Source organism: Solanum pennellii, chromosome 7, assembly GCF_001406875.1.
Source record: "Solanum pennellii chromosome 7, SPENNV200".
In the NCBI taxonomy this organism is placed as follows: Eukaryota; Viridiplantae; Streptophyta; class Magnoliopsida; order Solanales; family Solanaceae; genus Solanum; species Solanum pennellii.
The window spans coordinates 3,221,073-3,244,780 of record NC_028643.1 but is presented as its reverse complement, the minus strand read 5'-3'; the positions used below and the strand labels follow the sequence as shown (position 1 = coordinate 3,244,780).

Genomic DNA, 23,708 nt, shown 5'->3' with positions numbered 1-23,708 from the left:
CTAATTGAGATCTGTGTAGGATAATATTAATCCTTAAGAAATGTTGATTTTAAATTTTAAATATGAGAAATTTATTTCGAGAAACACTTTTTTCTTAAAGGGCCTTACACTGAACGAATCCAGATTAGTTGATACTCTAATGTGAATACGAGACATCAGATAAGAAATCAAAAAAGATGGAATAATAAGGTTGGCGAGGTGGTATAGATAGGATATACAATCATCCTAATTAAGAGATTTCATGTTCAAATCCTAAATATGAAGAAAAATCTTGTCAGGAAAACACTTTGTCTTTAATGATCGTTAAACGAAGCGTATTCAGATTAGACGTGATCCAATAAAAATATTAGACATCAAATAAAAAACCGTAAAAAGACAAAGAACAATAATGTGGGGCTAAAATATTAATTCCCCTATGTATTGTTTCCTCTATAAAATGTCAATACAATAACTCTTGTAACCTCAAATTAAATTTTTTTGAAAAAATTAATGATGCTTCTTCGTAGCTCTTCAAGTCCATTACTCAAGCAACAACATTATTCATGTCTCCCACAAGAACCAAAAAAATACTTAATATTATCATCATTGTCACAATTAGAATATAATTCAATACAAAAGAAGATGTCTAGAGCTTCATGTGAAAGTGATCTCAATTCAAGCAATTCATGTTGCATGGCCTTGCACAATCTACAACTTCTTTTCACATTTGATGAAGAGGACAAAGAAGATGAGGTATTTAGTGTTCATGAATTGTTAGAAATTCTAATTTCTCATGGTCGGGGTGAGTACACTTTTATTTATTTAAATATAGCTTCGACACACTTTTTTCCGGGTATCAATTTGACTTTTTTAAAGGAAAAATGCTTAAGTACCTTCAACCTATGCGTAAAATTACAGAGATACACTTATACTATATATACTAAGGTCATATTAGTTCACACACACACACATGCGCGAACTTATTTTATAAATAATTTCTACCCCTCTTCGGCCTACGTAGCACTATCAACCAGATAGCTTGAAAAAATTATCAGCACGCGCTGGGTCCAGTAGATAGTGCCACGTAAGCTGAAAAAGGATATAAAATTATTTATAAAATAAGTTTGAGAGAGGTTAATAGGACCTTAGTATAATAAAAATGTGTCTCTAAAATTTCAGATATAAATTGAAAAGATACAAATATATTTTCCATTTTTTTTAATGATTATATCTTCGATACACCTCCTCACGTGCAGAATATACTCTTATGATTCCATGGGCTTAGATTATGTCCGGTCCAATATGAAAATTGCTTTTTGCCTTTTGTTTTTATGTAAAGGATGTAGTAGGTTTAGTAGTTTTTGCTATCTTTTTTTTCATTTGAATTTTTAATTTTGAGTTATAACAATGTCAATGGAAAAAGAGATAATACTATCAAGTAAACCAAAGAATAGATATCTATAAGTAACTCTGCTTATAAATATGAACTTAATTACATGCAGGTGAGGTTCAAGCATATTGGTGGCCTAAAGCGAAAATTAAACGGGGCCTTAAGCTTGTATTGTTAATAACTTTTATGTTATTGATTTTTTCTAGTTTTCAATTAATAATATAATCATTTTTATTTTAAATTATTTTTCATAAAATATAGTACTTCAAATATGTCAAATTTCTTCTAATATTTCCTTCATTTTTCATGAAAGAGTTCAATATTTGTAAAAAAAAAAAAATAACTTATAACCTATTATTATTAAAAATGTGGCCCCTTAAATTTGGGGGTCGAAGGTGCATGTCTTTTTTTTAACACTGTCGAGCCACCCCTGATTACATGTGTAGTACGACATACAAGATGACTTGATAGTTTAAAAAAGTTTTAAATTAATGGTGAGTGATTTATATATTGAAGAATGAAAGGTGATTAATGAGATGGGTAAATTCATTATAAGACTTGAGCAATCTTACTCTCTTTGAGCTAGCTTTTGGAGTGTGAGTCATGAGGCAACTGGACTCATCTAACTTAATGTTAGATCCCAAAAATTAAAATTGCTCACACATCAAATGCTAAGCACTGAACATGAGATGGGGTGTCAAAGAATGACAAAATTTTCACGTTTATGATTAATGAGATGGAAGGACTCCTCATAAGACTTGAAGAATCATCTTTCCGTTGTACTAGCTTTTTGAGGGTGAGAAACTCAAAACCTAATTTTACAATATATAAATCAAAATCTTCCTTTTGATTGCCTAACATGTATTATATTTTTTGATAATAAATGACAAGGAGATTCAAATCTATGATGAATTTTGCTTGCCTTCTTTGATACTATATTAAATTTGATGTATCCATCTAATCATCGAAGAACCTAAACTATTTATGTCAATATAATAACATTGTTTTATTTATTTAATTATTTTTTTAACAGGTAGAATTGACAAACGGGTTGATGTTACTTTCAAATTCCGGGTTGGAAATGACGGAGAGACATGAAGTTGAGGAAGAGAAACACACGAGGGCGGTGGAGCAATTGGTGGTTGACGGTGGTGGAAGTGGAGGAGATGGTAGAGGAAATAAATGTGGTGGCGATGGTGACGGTGGTGGTAATTCTGATGGAGATAGTTTTGAGTATAGTACTGATTTGTATTACACAAAGATGATTCAAGCTGATCCTGGGAATTCACTACTTCTTGGAAACTATGCAAGATTCTTGAAAGAGGTATTAATATTATAAACTTTAATTTGCATTTTTTGATATTAGAAGGTGTTTATGTACGATATAAAGTGACACATGTCAATTGAGTGACACATGTTATATCGCATGACATGCGCCACACATGATAGACATGTGTTGCACGTGCGCGTGAATAAAATTTGCATGATCAACACTTGTCCCACATGCATGAGTAAAGTTTGGACATGTAACACATAGCACAAATATATTGTGTTTTCGTCACGCTTATGCATTCATCCTCAATCAATAAATCAGCTCTTGATAGGTTGAATGGTTCAAACCCTTATTAGCATACCTAAATTCATTTCCAATCAATATAGAACTCTAACCTATTCTAGTAATAATGGGTTCGGCCCAATATATTTGTATTTAAAAAATTATTGCATATTTAATTTCTAAAATCTTTTGATATTTTGTAAATTGAAAACCAAATAGGTGAGTGGAAACATGGTGAAAGCAGAAGAATATTGTGAAAGAGCAATTTTAGCAAATCCAAGTGATGGAAATGTACTTTCATTCTATGCTGATTTAATTTGGAGAGCACATAAAGATGTCCCTCGTGCTAACAACTACTTTCACAAAGCTCTTAAAGTTGCACCAAACGATTGGTAACAATTCATTTCGAAATTATTTATCTCTTATACTTTTAACCAAATAACTCAGCATAATACATAAACGTATCTTTTAATTTGACTTCAGTTATTTCTTTTCAAATGACGCAGCTATGTGTTGGCTTCCTATGCTCACTTTCTTTGGGACATAGAGGATGAAGAAGAAGAAAAAGAAAAACAACATAGACAATATCAAATGAATGATAATAATTTATCTATATAATGTTGTAGATATATAAAATATATATAATTAACCATGCTAAAAAAAAGTTTTTTTTTTTTGTATATCTTTTACCTTTTTTAGGTAGGTTTTCCTTTTTAATTTTTCTTTTTTGCCTTGTCTACTAAAGCATTTTGATGAAGTTAAGTTATTGCTCTTTCTTGGCTTGATTGTAATTGAGGATGAAATAAAATTTGGATCGCGCTCTAACACTATGTTTGGATCATTGTTATCTATTTTATTGTATTGTATCGTTACTATATCTAAAATGTTTATTTTGATTGTTACTTAAAATGTATTGTACTGTATTGTTAAATTTCGTTGTTACGAAACAATGGAAACCCTATTTTATGGAACAACCAATTTGGTATGTTCCGATTGTTATTTAATTTCTTTTTTCAATTATATCTCTACATAATATTTCAAAAATACTATTTTACCCTTTACCTTAATTATTTAAACCCAGTCAAACCTCCTACCCTAGAATAATTAAGGATATTTAAGTAAATTTATAAATTACAATACAGTACGATACAATCAAACCAAACAATTAAAATGTTACTAAACAACAACAAACAATACAATCTAGCCAAACATTGTATCTACCATACAATAGAGTACAATACAATACATTATGAAACAATGGGTAACAATGATCCAAACAAAGTGTAAAGGGCCTATTCGGGAGTGGCACTCTCAACAGGATTTTCTCCATACCCAAAACTCGAATTCGAAACCTCTGATTAAGGGTGAAGCACTCCTATCAGTGCACCATAACCCATGTTGGTAGGCAACAAGTATCTAAATGACTAGTTGCTGGCCATTCAAAAATATTATTGTATTCTTGCTTAACATCTTTGCAGGCTGTCTTTATTCTCAAGGAACTATGTATAGCTGCACATTAAGATGCCTAAGAATTGTCCCCATCTATATGTGTCTTGCTAACTTTGAATTTATTATGATGCTCCTTACCATACCTCCACCCATTTTTTATATTATCAGGTCACGTAAAAAATATAACGAAAGGTAAAATACATGTGGAAGGATAGAATATATTGTTCTCTAGCTAGACAATTTACTATAACATATTAAGTTATTATATATCAAAAGATAGTTCGGTGCATGAATCGTTCTGTATTTACATAGTCAAAAATCAAGGTACGAGTGTTTTATCCAAAAAGAAATGTAACTTGTCCATGTATCTTGCCTAATTTTGTCCGATACAGCAGATTCGATCGAATTTAGTAACTTTGGTTCAAACTTTGTATTTATCATAAAAAGATCATTTAATGTGTACGAATTATTAATTTAGAACCTACTAGTTTAAAAGGTTCAGAATCTCAAACTCATAAACTTCAAATTTTGCCTCCAACCTTATAGATAGCTTACCCTGATATAAATGTCAATAACTAATACCACAACTCGAACCAGCTGAGAGATAACAAGCAACTTGACTTTGCCTTTAGTCCCAAAACTTAAATTGCTAGAAAATTACTTCCTCCTTCTCAATTTATATGACACGTTCTATTTGAAGAGTCGATTTTTTTTTAATTTAAATCATAAATCTAGACATAGAAATCTATCTAAAATGTACTACAAGTCTTATCACTCACAAATTTCAACAATCTAAAATATTTAAAGAAAGTACGAACAAATCGCGGGCCAAAGATTTTCTTTTCTTTGATAAACACAATTCATATTGCAACATTGTTTTCCCCATAATGACATAAATACATTGATTACAACACAATATTTATGAATTCTAACTACTAATAATTTCCCTAAATAATAGCATTTCAAATAATCCAAAACCAACCAAGAACAGAACCAGCCACTAACCCCAACCCTAATGAAACAGCCAAAACAATTGCAGCAATTTCAGCTTCAGAACTTGGGACAGACTTAGGAACAAGAATCATAATGACACTTGTCAAGTACCCGTTGGTCAGACCGAGCATCGTCGTTAAAAAAACAATTGACACCTCACATTTTAGCCACTTAGGACCATGTAAACAAGCTGTAAACAGAGGATAGAACAATACCCTAGCAACACAACCCCATGTAGCCTTGCCACTGCTCTTTACAACATACATTGCAGTGAGAGATTTCCCAACGAAATCCGATACGTTGTAAATTGTGATCAGTATAATGGGGTACCAATCTTTAAGCAAACTCGATTCAAGATTCTCTGCTAAGAACCCTGGGAAAATAGACAATGTCACAGTGTAAATCGCGAATATTCCAAATGCAGGACGCTTTATAGTTCTTGCCACATCGCGGAGTTTATGACTCGAACATGGCAAGAGATCTTGAACAAGATGTGTGTAATGTTGCTGCATGATTGGCAACTTATACAACAAGTTGCAACATATAATGCACACTATCAAAATTGTTGTGCTAATTATGAAGTAGAAATGAGCACTTGTCTTTAGACCTTGTGGAGTATGTGGAAGTGATACTTTGGTTATAATCCTTAATATGGAAATTAATACACCTGTTGAAAAAAAAAAACACATTTAACAAGTTCAATATACAAAAAAAAATAAAATTCAAGAATCAAGCTTGAGCTAAGTTCAACAAATATCAAATCTTGAATCTGTCTCTGACTGTGTAACCTTTCTACAACAAATTAACCGTCCCCAAAAAACAATATTTCACTATAACAATCAAGCTTCATGGAACCAACTTTATATTATATGTTCTGTATAACAATATTTGTCTGTATCGAGACAAACGAGGTTGATATAGAGAAGTTAGACTATATGTTCATTTTGTAAGCAATTTGAAAAAGAAAACACATTATTAAGAAAGAAAAAGAAAACAAGTTCAATATACAAAAAGATAAAAAGATTCAAGAACCAAGCTTGAGCTAAGTTAAAACACACTAAATTTTCAACAAATATTAAATTCTGAACGTACGATGAGTTAAAGTCTTAAATCTTGAATCCACGATATACAAATTAACCGTCCTTCATAACAACATTCACTATAACAATTGAGTTTTTTGTAACCAACTTTATATTATATGTTCTCTATAACAACACTTCACTGTATCGAGACAAAAAAAAATATCCAGACAAACGAGACTGTTATTGAGAGGTTCGATTATATGTTCATTTTCTAAGCAATTTGAAAAATAAAATTAACCACATTGATAAAGAAAGAAAGAAAAAAAAACAAGTTCAATATACAAAAAGATGAAAAACAAGAATCAAGCTTGAGCTTTGTGGAAAAAAACACTAAATTTTCAACAAATATTAAATTCACGTACGATGAGTTTAAGTCTTAAATCTTGAATCCATACTATCAGACATTTCTATAACCAACATTTCTCTATAACAACAAACTTTTCTTAGACACCGACATTTATATTACGTTATATTATATACTCTCCAAAAAATTATCCAGACAAACGATGTCGTTACAGAGAAGTTTGACTTTGTATACATACCTGAAGAAGCAGTTCCAGCAAAAATTGCTTGCATGTATTGTTTAGGAAGTTTACCAGCAGAACCAATCAAACTTCCACCAATTAAACCATCAGCCAAACCACAAATAACAACAGATACAACCACAACACAATATGTTGCATTTGACTTCACTTTTGTTCCATTTTGATCCCAATTAATCCAATCAACAATTGGTGTTACCATTAAACAAAGAACAAACATAGAAAAACCAATATTTAATCTCAATCTAAGACTCATTGTTTGGTTCCATTTACTCCAACTTAACATCAAAACAAGAATCAATAGAGATGAAGTCATGTAAGCAACAGAGAATACTTTCTCAACATGTTTGGTTGGATAAAGATAACCAAAGTAATCAATGGCAGTGATCAAAGCATTCCAAGGTAACAAATTGCCAGAACCAAGCAAGAAATGAATTATGTATGAAATTTTATAAGTGTCTCTTGCTTCATTTTGATCAACCTTTGTGATCTCTATTCCTTTGTGATTTTGTACCATCTTTTGGATTGTGGAGAATGGTCATTTGGTCAAGCATCTTATAGACAAGTTAATAATGATATCTCAATAGGTAAGTATAGTACCTATGTTGTTTGGATACGGGTGTAGGGATTTGATATCGAGTGTAAATTCAAAGGTCGAATATGTCATTTCATGAATTTTAAGATTCGAGGGTATAGATAGGAACAAATTGTTCATTTGTTTGAAAAGTAACTCTAACTCAATTTTAGTTAATTGATAAGTTGAATGATTAAACAATGTAGTGTTATTATTAATTACTACGTTTTTATTGATTAAATAGTGATGTTTTACTAATTACTACTCAACTTTATTGGTGGATTCTGAGATATGGCTAGTATGGTTTAAATAGTATAATGGTTAATAATAAGATTCACAAGTAGAGGGACCAAAAGTATACAATTTAATTAATTTAAGGTTAAATGTGTTTAACCATATGTTAGAATGACCAAAATTAAATTTTGGCAATACTTAAGGGACTAAAAAGCACAAATTTCCTATCTTAATTTTGAGAATTACATATTGTATATATATAGGTTGATATTATGTCTTTGGATTTGTGATTTTGGTTGGGAATAGAGGGACTCATGGTGGTTTCAACATACATAATTTGATGAAGTAAATGAAAAATTGCACATGTATTAGAGGGCATGCGATGCACGATCGAGCCATACCACGAGACAAATTAAACTTATGTGTCACGTGTGCAGGATACACGGTATGACACCCCTAGCCCTGGACAAAGAGCACACAGTGGACGGGGTATGACACCATGACAATGCACCATAGACATGCACCTATTAACTCGAAAGAATATCAAGTGTTACAGAATTAGATTTATCTGAACAATAGTGCTCGTTAGGTGTCAATCACATTTAAGAGATAGTTTGAGATGTGACATAACCATATAGTGTCACCTTTATGTCCCTTAATTAAAGATTCCTCTTTTTATTTTTCAAGATTTCAAATTCCATTTTGATTATGGTCATTGGTTATGTTTTCACCCAAAAAAAAAAAAAGAAACTAGCTTTCTTTATAGGTGAATGAGTGACTACTTCCTCTTGAATTGACAAGAATGAAAGGTGAACCACTCTAGTAAGTTAAAGATTCCATTTAATTGGCATAGATTTGACAAATAAGGTTGAATTTTGGAATATAAAAGTTTGGTTTATTTGCAAAGAAAATATAAATTGTATCTTTTGTGGGGACAAAATTGGAGGGGTCCTATAATTTTGATTTTTGAAGAACAAATTTGCCAAATGAAAAAAAAAAAGTATAGTGTTGCATATGCCACCAATGTTGGTTTGCGCGAATCATACGGGAATGGTTTCATAATGGACGGATGCAATGATTTTCGATATATCGAAGGATAATTCAGAATTTAAATTTAATTTTAAATTCAAAAAGAGAGAAGTATAGTTGATATGAATTGCAGAATCTCGTGAACATTGAGCCTGCGAAAGTAAGTTGTGTCCGAAGTAGTTGATTCTCCTGTTCTTGTTGTGCGCTTGTACGCTCGTCGGATGGCTGAATGTGAAATATTACTCTTTGTTTATTAATTCAATGTTGATTACAAGAGATTGCGGTTTTTCTTTTATTTAATTTTTTATCGATAAAATTTTCGACCTTCGAAGGTTGTCGGTATGTGATTTTCCTGCATCTTTTACCTAGAAAATCGATTTCTTAAGGTCGGATTTTTTTTTAAAAAATGAAAAAAATTAATTAATTAATAATATCGACCTTCATAGGTCAGAAATTACCGACTTCTATTTGAGGTGGTATTCATAGTTTTTCAAGTAGTATTAAAGCGAAGTATTAGTTTCGTCCTCGGACTATTGATAGCTTTAAAAACGCCCATCTATTCAACTTATTGAACTTAAGTACACCTCCAATCTGTCACATGTCATAACAAGCGATCTCAAACTCTTGTAAGAGCACGAAATTCTTAATAAAAAATCTAAAAAAATGATAAAAATATTTTTAAACCTGACAAAAATTATTAATTTCATCCCCAAATTTAAAAATCACATTGATCCTCCTTTCAAAGTAAAGTAGGATAAGTTGCAGGTATATATATATCCACACCCCAAATACAAAAACTTTGTATAGTACTCAGATTTTAAGTTGTGTGCTTAAATGTTGGTATCATTTTCTTATATAGCCACTTAACGTACGTATTAATCTAAAAATTTCATAATATTTGAAGCCCGTGATTAATTATTACACGATTTTTCTAGTGTTAAGAGTTAATTATATTTTATTCATATTATTTTTTAAATTACAAAAGGATCTCTTAAATTTGGTGGAATCCGAATATATCTCAAAATATTTTGCTACATCACGTCCCAAATTCGGAAATATCCATCAACATCCTGATGCATCGCAACTCAATTTTGGATACATCACTCAACGTTTCGATACATCGCGTAAAGTGGTGTATCATACTGATACTTCACATAAAGTAACTTATGATACCTCGCGTGCGTATCGATACATACATAAAGTGATATATTCGATCGATATATCGGAAAAGTGATGTATCCAACTGATACATCACGTAAAGTAACGTCCCGATACCTCGCATAATCCCAATACATCGTAAAGTGTTGTATCCAATTGATATATCGCACAAAGTAATATATCCGACTTATACTTCGGATAAAGCAGGATTTTTTATAATTTTTAAAAATATAATAAAATATAAATCTCTTTTTTAATAATATTTTTATTTTGATATGCATGGAGTTTTTTTTATGATATAAAGTGAGTTGAATGTCTTTCACCCTCTTCCATTTTCTTTCTTTACTATGATTCTATTGTAAATTTTAGGAAATATTTCAATGTTTTCTGCGTGAATAAGGGCTTTTGCTTTTATAAAAAAAGAAGAGAACTGTGGGTTATGATCACTCCTATCAACCTACATTTAAGTTTTTTACGAAAAAAATATCTGAAATATATTTGAACATTAATCGAAATTGTTGTAATAATTTTAAATTTTGAGTCACTATTCACTATTTATAATAATGCGATATTTATGATGTCCACGTGCACATCTATATATCTTCAAAATACATTATTAAATAGTGCAAATTTGAGATTACTACGACAATTTCACTCAAAGATACATATCTAACTCTTTTGCCCCTTTTATATTGATGTTGGTCCAAAAAAAAAATCATATGTATTGACATATAAATATTTTTATACTAACAATTTATTTTAAATTTTTAATCGAAAGTTATTTAATTTTCTATTTTTTAGAATTTATATAGAATATTACCTACAACAATATTAATTAATTTTAAAATGAATTGATAATACTAATTATTTTTATAACATCAGTGTATATTATACCAGAAATCAAAAAACAAATGATATAACTATTATTTTGTTTTTGGCAATGACTTAGAAATTAGAGAATATCTAAACCATATGATATATCATATTCAAGTGGAAATTTGATTCTTTCTACAATTACTAAGTGTACTTCAATTTTAACATAGGAGCTAATATAGCTATGTGTATAAATTAAAGTTGTCTCTTCAATTATGCAATGTAAATGGCTCAAGTGATATTTATAATATGGTCCAGTTCGTAGTAATTTCATGAATCGTTATATTCTTCAATAATTGAATTTTGACTTGTAACACACTGAATATATAAAAAGAAACATGCTTTAAAGAAATATCTATGCGTATAGGGCCCCTTAAAGCATGAATGTGTTATTACAAATTCGATTATAATTTAAACGTCAATATATTGAGTCTTTTTCCCTAATAATATATATTGCCTTTTCACTTTTCTAATTTGGATCATTCATTTTATTTCATACTTCAATACAATAATAAATATTTTATTTGTCTTATTTTAGTAATATATTTTTTATTTTGTCTAAAAAAAGATGCTTTTTATATTTGGTGATAAATTTAATCTTAAACATCTTTTTTTTTTATCATTAAAGATAATTTACAGTCACTCAAATATTTATGATTAACTCCTTTGCCTAATTTACTTGCCATTCTAACTAAAACTAGATGATCCCAAATAGTTATCATTTTAGAAAATCAATACATAATTGAGTCCATTCATCTTATTTTGCCCTTAATAGTAATTATTTTGGAATGTAATTATATTGAATAATAAGCATAAAAAATCTAATTGAAAAACACACATATATACTCCAATATTGTGATTCCTTATATTAACTATCTATTTTTTTTAAATTATTATTAAAATAAAAAGAGATTAAAAAGACGATTCTTATTGGACATATATTTTATATCTTATATAATTACAAAGATAATAAATAAGAGTATCATCGGTAAAATACTAATTAGATGTTTAAAAAATAAAATATAACATATAAGAAAGTTTTTTAGAATCTAAATGAAATATTTAAATCACAAATTTCAAAAGTCTTTATTTTCTTTTTAAATTTTATATTCGATCAAACATATTCACATAAAATGAAATCACAATTTGAAATTCAAATACCTTTTTCTTTAAAAAAGAAAGAATTTGAGCTTTAAAATCGTAACTTTTAAGACAAAATATTTTATAGATATCATAAACATACTATGTTAATCTCAAATCTAACTTTTGAAACCAGACAATCAAATTATATGACCAAACCCCTAACCTGGGCATAAGATACCAAAAATTGAATTATCGGATCGATCAAAATTTTTGAAAATTTGCTATTGTATATTTGGATATTTGGTATGGTATTCAAGAGTAAAATTTTAAAATTGTGATATTTATGAGATATTAGCACCATTTGATATTTCTCGAATATCAAATTACTTACTTGTTGAAAATCATGTATCAACATGTCCATTACTCATTAGTACAAGTCTAAAGAAGAAAGTTAAACAATAAACATAAACAACACAAGTAGATGTTTTTTAGTTGTATCAGTTTGTTTTTCTTTATGTTTCTTATTTATTGGTCTTCTATTATATTGTGCTTCCACATAAAAAAAAAAGAGAAATGATTGGCTCCAACTTCAATACGGTATTATCGAATACCATACCAAATCGAAATTTGATTTACCAATTACAGAATTATCGAATCAAAATTTTAAATTTTGATATTTAGTATCTACTTTTAACTACCAATTACCAACCCAAAATTTGATAATCCCAAACTAAACACCAAACGCCCAACACTACAAACACCTATATATATCCAACAATTTTAACTTTAGCTAATTAATACTAGCCTACTTGTGTGCGAATCGCAAACCAAATAACGAACGTCCAACCCTACAAATATCTGTAAACCACACAAACGATGTAAATTGCACTAGGCAAGCCTTACACGACAGACTCGATTCAGAAGGTATTAAGGGGGATCAATCCCAAGTCATTCATGTGGATAACCACTCTCAATACAACTAAATCATCCCGAAGGATAAAAAGATCAATTTTTTTTTTACTTTTTTAAACTCTTATGTCGATAAATTTTTTGATAAACCTATTTCAAAAGTAAGGACCAAAACGTAATTTTCTCCTCCAACTATAAACAAAAAAAAACCTCTATTGCTTTACTCAGTTGCTCCCACTGTTTTCCACAGTAGAGAGATGGAGTTCAATACGACGCCGACACGTTACGGTGGCAGAGACGGCGAGAGAGGCGCCGGCGGGAAGTTTAAGAAACCGTCGTCGAGGAAACCTCCGGCGACTCCTTACGACCGTCCACCACTGAACCAGTCTGGTCGGAGTAGCTGGTTATCGAAACTGGTTGATCCGGCTTACCGTATTATCTCCGGTAGCGCCAACAGAATCCTCCCATCGTTTATATCGAATGCAATTGCTGGGAATCCTCCTCCGCTTGAACAAATTGACGGTGAATTAGGTTTGAGATTCGTACTTCATGTTATTGAAATATTAGGGTTTCCATGAATGTGCGATTTTTATGTTTTTTTTTTGGATATTGGATATTGGTGATTGAGTATGTTGGTGTTTTGGTTAATTGAGGTTGCAAGAACTGACCTTTTTGGTTATTTTAGCTTACAACATGATCTGTTGTAATGTGAGTGTAGTAGCTTTTGTTTACAACTTATTCTAGCGAATGGAGTTTTTTTTTTTTGCTTTCTTAGATTGCAGGGCTTTTCTTGGATATCTAGTAGGTTTTATGAAAAAATTGAAGAGAATTATAGTTTTACTTCCCGGGAAGGGGTTTGAGGTGGTAGTTTAGGTGCAAAGTTTAGTTTTTCCGTCTCTTATAATATTATACCTTGCATTGAACCTGGTGTGTTTTGTCTACTTGTATCTTGATGACATTCCTTTTTGATGTTGTCAATGTGTATGAAGTGTAATAGTGTTGTAGTTTCTTAGTTGAATTGGTAAAATCTTGAAGAAGTTTGACTTTGTGAGCTTGGGAGTTGTATTTGCTACTTTGCATGAATGGTAGACCTCATATGCACACAATTATTATATGTTGTATAAAAAAATTATAATTGTAATTGTATGTGTGGTCTGCCCATGATTGTACAAACATAGATTTGGTATTTTGCTACCATTGGCTGATAAGAGAATGACATCAAGCAGGCTGGCACTGTTCCCAAAGGAAAAAAGGTGCTGAGGAGCTAAGGGACTCTGGTGGATTCATAATGTCTCCAAGGTTGGACCCAGTGGTCAGGCACAGGAGAAACAACTTGAAGGTCTTAGGTTTGAAATCCAGTTACAACAGTTAATGTGAGCCTGCCTGCATTAGGTTTTGTTGGCAGGATTAACTGATCCTATGCTTGTGAGCCCAGGTTGCTTGATGGAATAGAGGCGATGCATGCAAATTTATCAGGACACCAGCTTCACAAAAAAGAAGCAGCTAAAGACCTATTATAAGATAACTTGCCCAAAAAAGAACATAAGATAATTGCTCAGGTTCTTATTGAAAGGTTTAAAGAGTGATTGGTACTCTGATAATGGGAAACCAAAAAAATTTTATTCATCAAACTAAGGCTAGTAGTGAATGTTGCACTAATTGCCAATGGCTGCATTAATTATAGACCGAGGCAATTAACTCATGGATATCATGTTAAAATGGATTTGGAGAAAGCTTACTACCATTTAAATTGGCCATGGTGCTAAACATTGTGAGTTGTGTGATCAGTGATGGGGTTTGGAGATAGGTGGATCAAGTGGATAAGTTACTGCATTTCCACTATAAGGTTGTCTGTATTTTTCTATTCTAATTTGCTGTAGACATGAGCATATTTGCTTCTTATGGGGGATTTAAGCAGGATGATTATTCATCATGTTTCCTTTTTATAAATTCTAATGGTGGTGGAAACACTTGGGTTACAGCTCAAAAGAGCAGCAGCACTTGGCTGGCTATTAGGGGTTAGGATTAGAGGAAATTATGACATGCAATGGATATTTCACACATTTATTGATGACACTTGAATAGTGAGGAAGAAATAACCGATGTACTTGAGTCTGCTACTATTTCAAGCAGTTCCTAGGCTTCATATATATCCAGTTAAGAGTAGATCATTCTTTTTGAATCAAGTGAAAAGTAGAATTTTCTTTGTTAATGCACACTGCCAAATCCTTGCATTATCCAATATCCATTATATTGGGCTGTAAGGTGGAGATTTCTTAACTACATATATGGGTCTCCCTTTGGAGCCAAATACAAAGATAATAAAGTACAGGAAGGTGTGACTGAGAAGTCAAAGGAGACTTTTTCATCTCCCCTTGCTTTAGTGCCCAGAAGCGCTTAACCTTCTCCTTGCCCTGCCTCAAGCTTTAACCGGTTTTAATAACACTGATCTCATGTGTTTGTTACTGCTTAAGGCACCCTGCTGCGTTATCTTGTAATGCTCATAGACCAATTACAAGCTACTTATTCAGACATAACAAGCAGAGCAGTTCTGGAATTTGGTAGGAGAGGAATGGCTGTCACTTGAGTTCCACATGCACATACAACAATGAACCTAGTGTAATCCCATGTACACATATGCGACGTTAAAGAATAGACACCATTAGGATTTAGGAAGGAGATTAAAAGCGCACCACATACGGCATTGAGGGATATTAATGCTCCATGTGAAAGAAGAGAGATGACTTTTGAGTCTAAAGCAAAAGATAAGGGATGATTTTGGGCTTTTATCTGTTTTTTGCGGGAATATTAACACCCATCAGCAGGGGCACATCTTCCGTATCACTTTCCTATCTTTCACACACACACACAAAAATGTATTTGATATGTATAGTGATGTTTTCTGTGTGAACCGACTTTAGAGGGACTTCTCTTTCCTATCACTTCAAGGATACAATGCCGCTTGGAAGATTGGGTGCGTTTTCCTGAATTTGTTAGTATATAGTAGGGTGAATTCCTAACAACCCCACATCAGTAGTTCTGTTATTGCACAATATAAGTGTGAAGGAGTAGACACTGTCAGGGATAAACTTTTCTCTTAACAACATTTTTGATATATATCTAAATGCTTTGAAGAGAAAGCGAACTTCCTTTTTTTTGTTGGTATAATGTAAGATGTATTAATTGTTTGAATTTTTGGGATAGGATAAATTTTACAAATGATATTGAATGTGCATTGGTCTTCCCAGATCTCTATGTTTAGAGAATATGAGTCCAAGAACACTTTTTTACACTGAATGTACCTTCTTGCTAACTTAGTAATACAATTTTTGCTTGCCTTAAAAAGTACCCTATTAGATACAATGTTTGATTGTATACTTTATGCCCAACAAAAAAACTTTTGTCGTAATGATCATTAATAAGTTTTCTTATTCATACTTAATAGAGGAGTTCTACTAAGAAGACTCTATAGTCGATTGGATGCATTGTGATAAGTATGTTTGATACGTCAAACATTGTGAGCTAATTAAATATAGATATCATTAAACTTTTTATCTTGTTTGTTTCCTCAGTTTGATCATTAATCTCATTTTCTTTTAAATTTGGGACAGATAATGAAGATCCAGCAACAACACAAGATGTTGGAGATGACAACAAATGTACTTCAAGTGTAAGCTTTGTTTATTTTTTCTTCTTGCTTTAGCTTGGTAAATTTCTCCTATTATCTCCATTTTATTGGTGGTTAGTGCGGATGAAGATTTTGCTTTGTTATTATGTGTATTATATATTATTTTATTACGCGAGAAAGAGGAGCTCAAAATATATAATAAATAGATCTAACACTTAGGTTGGATGGCAATAAAATGGTGAGAATAGAATTTGTTGGCGAAGGTGGCATTTGAAAACTTGAAGACAAGGGTTGCATTACTAATAGATATCAGCTGAAGTGATTGTTAAGCTCTGAGTTCCTTATGGAAAAGGGTAAGTTCCATCCAGCATGATGCCTTACTTTTTGGGAAAACGGTTGGCAATTATCCATCCTGATTAGATGCTCCTGAAATACTAAGACTCCCAAATGAACATGATAAAGAGTAGAGTAAACATCGTCTTTGGGTAACGAGATCGACGAAGTTGATCGTTCTTTATTCACAGCTGATTGTTTTATGTTTAAGAAGTCGATGGACTTGTATATTATCTATGCTACACTAAGAAGATCTCAGAGTAGTTGCTAGAAGTTTATCGTGGAATTGATGATGAACCAATATCATATCATGATTATGATTTGAAAGAATATATCAAATTAATTGTTAAAATTTATCTGGGGAATAAGAGAGAAACCAGTATATATCGTGGTTGTGATCTGGAATCTTAATTTTGTCTATGCTTTATACTTTCTTGTTCGTAGATTTTGTCAAACTTGGATTACTCCATGGGAAGTGCCTTAGGAAACGAGATTAGAGCTTAGATTATGTTATGCTGCTAGACAAAACGAGTCAATAGTTTGATATAAATTCATCTTCTTCCTATAATCGAGCTCGTGGCATCAGACTTGCCTAGTGTGGGTTACCTCTTCTGTGTGGTATGCAAGCTATTGCATAGGAGCGGGGGTTTTACCCTGTGCACACCCACAGGGTAGCGATTACGGGTTTTCCTTGTCATAAAAAGAATGTAAAGGTTTTCACTGAGCACATCAAAGTCAAATTGATAAATGCACTTTTTTTTGGTTGGGTTAATCTTTCTCCTGTACTTAGTGTCAATTCTTTCCTGGAATTTATTAAAGTCAAATTGAAATATGCACTTTTTTTTTGGTTGGGTTAATCTTTCTCTTGTACTTAGTGCCGATTCTTTCCTGGAATTTATCAGCTCCATTGATCTCTGATGTTAGCTGTTTAGATAGTTTTTTTTGCCTTTTTGGGGGCTGATATTTTCTTTCTTTTGTAATCTGTGCATCTGCTGCTTTGTTATTGACATTCTTCTCACTTCACCAAAAATATGCACCTTTTTTTACCCCTGGGGTTCGGTCTAGGGGTAAGAACGCAACCATGATGTGTGGGTTAGACAGATATAAAAAGTTTGATAGAAGGATAAACGGGCAGACCCATTATCCAATAAAAATATCTCTCCAAAAAGAAATATGTACTCTCTTTCTTGACAAGTAAACCCATTGAATATTCTCTTAGCCTCTTACTAGTTTTAGGTTCTTAAAAAAAATCAAATATATTCTTAAAAAAAAATTGCATTCTTAATAGCAAAAGAACTTTCAGTTTGTTGTCATCACTAATAGAAGTATGTCAAATACTTCATACTGTCCTGGAAAGGAATTGTTTTCATAATCTTATACAGAGGTATGATGAATCCTAAAATTCTTTTGACATTAACATTGAGAAAAAGCTCCTCCCCCAATTTGCTACTAAAAATTATCAGGATTTACTTGTAATTTATTCTGTTTAATTGCGGAAAGAAACCGTGGAGATGAAAGCTTTTTAGTAACTTAACTGCATATGATGTCAAAGCCTTTTATATGCTTTTGTGATAAATCCTTCAAAGGACCTACAGTAGGCTTCTCCCTAGCCTAATTTATTCCTCTAAAGTTATTATTTCCGTTTATCTATGCATAATTGATCTGATGAAACTTCATGATGGTGCAAAAGTAGAATGCCCCTTTTTGAAGTCAAAAAAGACCATCTGTAATGTAAATACTATTCTTGTATGCTATTCATGGTTGCCTGTAGCAGTTGCACCACCATTTTCTATGCGTGTTACGTCTCTCTGCTCCATTGCTTCCTTTTGTTTCACGCAAAGCTTAAAAGAAGAGAACTTGAATAGGTCAGCTTCTTCAAAAAAAGAAAGCTTGAATGGGTTAGTTTTTGATATAGGTTAGCATGTAGCTTTTGTCTATGTGTGTTTGAATAATTGGCTAATTGCAATTTTTTAGAAATGTGCAGTCCTTAGTTGAGAAGATCCATTCAGATACCCAAATAATATTGTAGTATAAATTTTTTATACTCTTTTCCTACTTTTAGCGAACTTAGACAGAGATATGCTTATATTAATTTAATAAATACAATTAGATTAAGAAATGAACATAGAAGAAGAAATTCAACTAGTGGATTTCATAGGAGCTTTGTAAGTAGTCCTGTTTTCTTTTTTGTTGGTTTTTCTATGTAACCAACACTTTTGGAGGTGGCCAGCCGCCAGCATAGCCCTTAATGCTGAGGATTACAAAGCTACCAGTTTCAAAAAAATAAATAAAGATACAACTAGATATTAGAAAAGTACTGCACAGCTCAATTTTTATGGCATGGTTCGGATTTCGAGAGTCTACTTCTTTATTTTGATTGTGCATTTAGACATACAATCTTTAAGGTTTTTGAAAAATAATTTACAGATTTAGAGACTACATAAAAGTACTACAAATCACAAAGATTACCAATTTAAAATAGTTAAAGGGCATATGAATAAATCATGGACAAAGATATTCTTGTCTGACTCTCGAAATCTGAAGTATGTAATATAAATTGGGACACAAGTTTAGTTTGAAATGGAGGAGAATTTTTGCCTCTATAGTCACCAAAACAGACACTCTGGACAGTTATCAGATGTCATTCTGTGAAGGGGATATCAAATGGAAATGAAGAAGAAAGAAGAAAAAAGGGTGGGCAAGCTTTTGTTCCTAATTTTAACATTGACCTTCTTAATAACATTTTCTGGCAAAAGGGTAATTTTTGTCATTTTATTGTTTCACTGAGGTATAGCTAATCCTTTTATTTTTTATCTCACGTCGGGTATTATATAAACGTACACCCAAGATTCCAGTATAACATTATTCCGTAAACAAAAAAGCAACCAAACGAAGTATAAAATAATTCGGAAGACTCAATGCCCAAGCAGTTACACGTTGTTGATTTCAGACTCCTCCGGTAGAGCCAACAACCATTCAGTGAATTGACCATGGCCTTGTTAGGAATTGATGCTGTGAAAGTGCCCCCTTCCTCAAACAAACATAACCGACGTGTGAGAAAACGAGACAAAAAAGCTGAACTTTTATTTATTATATGGTTTTCTAGTAAACGAATATTTTCAGAAGTGTTGGATATTATGTTTATGCAGTATGTGATATCCAGATCTACTGAAGGAAACAAAGATGATTCAAGCATGGGGAAATTAAATGAGATCCCCGAAGCAGAGAAGCTGGAAGAAGAGAAACCAAAGAATTCTACTTCTATTGAAGTAAAGGAAGAGGATCCAAGTATGGCGAAATCGAAGGGGATCTCCGAAGCAGAGAAGCTGGAAGAAGAGAAACCAAAGAATTCCTCTGATAGTGTTGAAATTTCGAGAATTGAGCAGCTCATGCAGGGGAAATCATTTTCAAGGTAGCATATCATTCTTCATGTCTCTGTATTTTTTCTGTAATTCTGGTTATAGCCAGGCCAATCTATCATTTTGTTGCAGTGACGCCTCATTGATGAGCCAATATCTGTTTTAGATGAAAAATGCATGCATCTTAAAACTTGTTATCTTCCTCATAGTCCTCAGTGGTTTGAGAATTCAGTTCTCTATAATTACTAGGAACTGAGATTTTGACTTAATAACCCTCTCCTGTTATTTTGATGATCCTCCATCACTCTGTACATGTTCTGATGCTGGATTTATCTGTCTTGTGTTCATTCAGGAATCTCTTTTGATCATTTACATAATTTAAATTTTTTTCAGTTAAACCTTCTTGTTGAAAAGCTGTCTTCACCATATGCAGGGATGAAATAACGCGTTTGACAAAGATATTAAACTCAAAGATTATCGATGAACAAGAAAAGATAGCTAGCATAACAGCTGAAGGAGACATTGGAAGGTTACATTTAGCACATGAGACACCTAGAAGACCAAATGACAGGAATCAGGATGAAACAGGCTTTGCTATGCCTGGAACTTCAACACCTCTTCCCCAAACGAATGTGAGTTAACTATCATTCTGTCAATAGAACACATTTTGTTTTGTGAAATGACTACAATCTTAGTATTTAAGCGTGCTAAAACTTCAACTCAGCTAAATAGATACAAATAGAACAGGATGAACTAGAGGATTAATGTAGCTGTAGCCAGCTAGTATGAAATTGAGTCACACTTGATTGATTGATTAGTAAGAAACAACATTTTAATTAGTCAAGAGATGTCTTGGATGAAGCTTTAACAGGAAAAATGGACCACTGGATAAGGTTCGGAATAGCTTGGAAGTAACAACCACAAATTATTATTTTATGAGATACCCTCATTGATGCTCCCTTCTTTCTGAGTTCTGGTATTGATTCTAGGATGTACTCTGATAAATACTGCACTACTGCAGGTACGAGATGAAGTTGGCGCATCCCCCATTGATATTGCAAGAGCTTACATGGGAAGCCGTAGGTTAAGTAAGGGAAATGATTCTTATGGTTTTGTATCCAAGGTGGAGCAAGCTCCCCAAAATAGGTTTCATCCACCACCTTCACCAAAGTCATCGACTTGTTGGCCTGCTGCCATGGTGCAAGATCAGCATGGTCATTTTACTCCACTGAATCAGAGAGGATGTGGGCTTGTTGAGTTCCCGAGGACCCCATACTCTAGAACATTATTGCCGAAATCCAGAGATAGGGTTTGTACTGTGACTAAATTAACTTGTGCTTCAACCATACATCTGTTAATCCGGGAATAGATATTCATGTTGCACTTCAATTTTGCCAGCAGACGCAGTCGCAAGTTGGTAGCAGGTGGCTAGATCCCTCAGTGAAACCCTTCCAACAATCTCAATCATCAATCTACAGCCAGGTATATGTGTTTTAGCAACTTCCTATTAAAATAATCCTCTGTACTAAGCGATTTCCTATAGCTTTCTACATTGATTTGCAGGTTCTTGTGTGTTTATAAGAATTCTGTGATTGTTGGTCTTTATTTTAATGTGATAGAACTCTTTCAAGGAGCCGATGGGATCTATCTGAATGTTCTCATGAAAATATTTCAGGAGAAGACTAGGACGGATTTACCTCTTCCAAGCTATGGATCTGTGGGACCGATTCGGCGCATACGGAATAAATTTGGCTCAGAATCTCGCCCCAGGAAATCCATTTTCCTGAATTCTCCAAATGCTTCTTCACCTTTAGAAAAAGTTGGTGCTTCCAAATTGTTCTTGCCTGCTGCTGCCGGAAAGAATTTGGAAGTTGGTCAAACTAGTGGTCTAGAGAAGTACCAGTCAGTGGACCATAGGGTAGGCAGGTCTGAAGAACCTATGCCACTCATAAGTTCTTCAAATGATGCTGTAAGAAAAATATTAGAGCAACTTGATAGACACAAACCCACACCTGCAGAAAAGGCAGCTGAATTGAAGCTGGCAAGCAAATGGAAGAAATATCCCGGCAAAGAAATCTCTGATTCCACTCCAAATGATAAAATGAAATCATCACATTTAGGAGACTTTGGAATACGTATGAACAATGGTCTGGCAGCTGCCCAATCGTCCAAGGAAGGAGATAATGGAACAGTCAATCGTGTGGAAATACCTCAAGAGCAAACTACCCGTGAAACTGACACTGGTACGGGTGCTAGTGTTAAAGCTGCTAGTATAGCTAATGTGTTAGGTACAACGGCTAAAGCCAATACTGTCCCGCCCTTCACTTCTAAGGCAGCTGATTCCCAAGTCAAAAGTTTCTTTTCTGGTTCTCACAATCCAAGTTTGCGCAAGGTATGTATTTGCTATTGGAAGCTACCTTTTCAAATGGCATTAGTCTGCACCTTCCTATCATTCTCGAGTTTGTTCTTAAAAGCAACTTCTTTTACAGTTCAAAATTTTGTTTATGCATTAGAGGATGGAGTGTGCAAAAGCACAGACCACCTGGGGATGTTAATTTAGGGGTTTGTTGCTAATATAATATAGAATCGCCACTTAACATGGATGTCTTTGCTGCAGGACTCGATACACACTGATGATGGACAGAAAGATAAAGGTGCTACCCCACAGTGGCCTTCTTTCCGTAATCAAAGCAATGGGCAGAATGCTGCAACGTTATCCAACTCCACGGGTTTCCAGCTACCAAGAAATGCTCCTGGACAAGCCTCTGGTGCAAAACCTAACTTGCCATCCATTTTTGTGAATAAGCCCAATCCTAGAAATGCGACTTTCCCAGACAATGGGTTTGGATTCAGTTTCCCAGTCCCTGCGTCATCTGGAGCACTCTCAGAACCACCAACACCATCCATGCCATCTCCCGCAGCCGGTGTCCTCTCTCAGCCAGTGGATGCATCCACTTCTCCAGTGTACGCCTTCGGCACTGGTAAATCAGCTGAACGACTAGTCTTCTCTTTTCCCTCTACGAGCAATGCATCTGTTCCCGCGGATGCTTCAGATCTCAAGTTTAGCTTTGGAACAGACAGGAAATCAAGACTGTCTTTTGGTGCAATAGGAAAAGCAACATGCTAGGAAGGTTTGTCAATACTCTAGCTGCAGGATTTAAACTCAATGATGGAAACTCTACTTCATTATATTTTTTGTATTCTCACCTACATTTTGTTATCTGCCACAGCTTTCATTTTGAAGGATGGATGAATACCTGATATTATAAGTTTTAGCAAAACAAATAATTGCCTTTTGACTTGATTATGATTTGTCTTATACATCTGAGATATAGAATTCTATCGACTCTCCAAAAATGTGTGGATCTTTCAAAAAATGCAGTATTTATGAAGGATTCAACATGTACCCGATGACATTTTTGTGTATTTCAAGCACATTATTAAATTAAACAAAAGCTATTGAGTTCGATCGCATCGTATCTACTCACTACCTTCTTTACAAAGCAGAATTATTCTTGTTTTATTTCCTTTTAGGCCC

General features: G+C 33.0%; 3 protein-coding genes across 9 annotated transcripts; 2 read left to right on the top strand and 1 right to left on the bottom strand.

Moving 5' to 3' along the window:
- The first annotated feature begins 449 nt into the window (after positions 1–449).
- LOC107024588 lies at positions 450–3,765 on the top strand. Its single transcript, XM_015225575.2, has 4 exons — positions 450–732; positions 2,403–2,693; positions 3,144–3,316; positions 3,431–3,765. Exons 1-4 carry the CDS (start codon positions 490–492, stop codon positions 3,540–3,542), a joined length of 819 nt encoding a protein of 272 aa, XP_015081061.1. The 5' UTR covers positions 450–489; the 3' UTR covers positions 3,543–3,765.
- Positions 3,766–5,194: 1,429 nt separating this feature from the next.
- Positions 5,195–7,589, bottom strand: LOC107025507 (equilibrative nucleotide transporter 8). The gene is made up of 2 exons (XM_015226295.2): positions 6,991–7,589; positions 5,195–6,033 (listed from the first exon to the last, which is right to left on the bottom strand). Exons 1-2 carry the CDS (start codon positions 7,505–7,507, stop codon positions 5,336–5,338), a joined length of 1,215 nt encoding a protein of 404 aa, XP_015081781.1. The 5' UTR covers positions 7,508–7,589; the 3' UTR covers positions 5,195–5,335.
- A 5,477-nt stretch (positions 7,590–13,066) lies between these two features.
- Positions 13,067–23,477, top strand: LOC107026133 (nuclear pore complex protein NUP1). Of its 7 annotated transcripts, none has more exons than XM_015226994.2 (9): positions 13,067–13,381; positions 14,077–14,189; positions 16,462–16,520; positions 19,975–20,223; positions 20,604–20,802; positions 21,192–21,479; positions 21,569–21,652; positions 21,846–22,562; positions 22,788–23,477. In XM_015226994.2, the coding sequence occupies exons 1-9, from the start codon at positions 13,108–13,110 to the stop codon at positions 23,295–23,297; spliced, it is 2,493 nt and encodes an 830-aa protein (XP_015082480.1). In that variant the 5' UTR covers positions 13,067–13,107; the 3' UTR covers positions 23,298–23,477. The 7 variants fall into 7 exon arrangements, with proteins under 7 accessions (XP_015082480.1, XP_015082479.1, XP_015082478.1 ...); XM_015226993.2 differs by having other exon boundaries at positions 14,077–14,196; positions 19,961–20,223; positions 21,572–21,652; XM_015226992.2 differs by having other exon boundaries at positions 14,077–14,196; positions 19,961–20,223.
- The last annotated feature ends 231 nt before the right edge of the window (positions 23,478–23,708 follow it).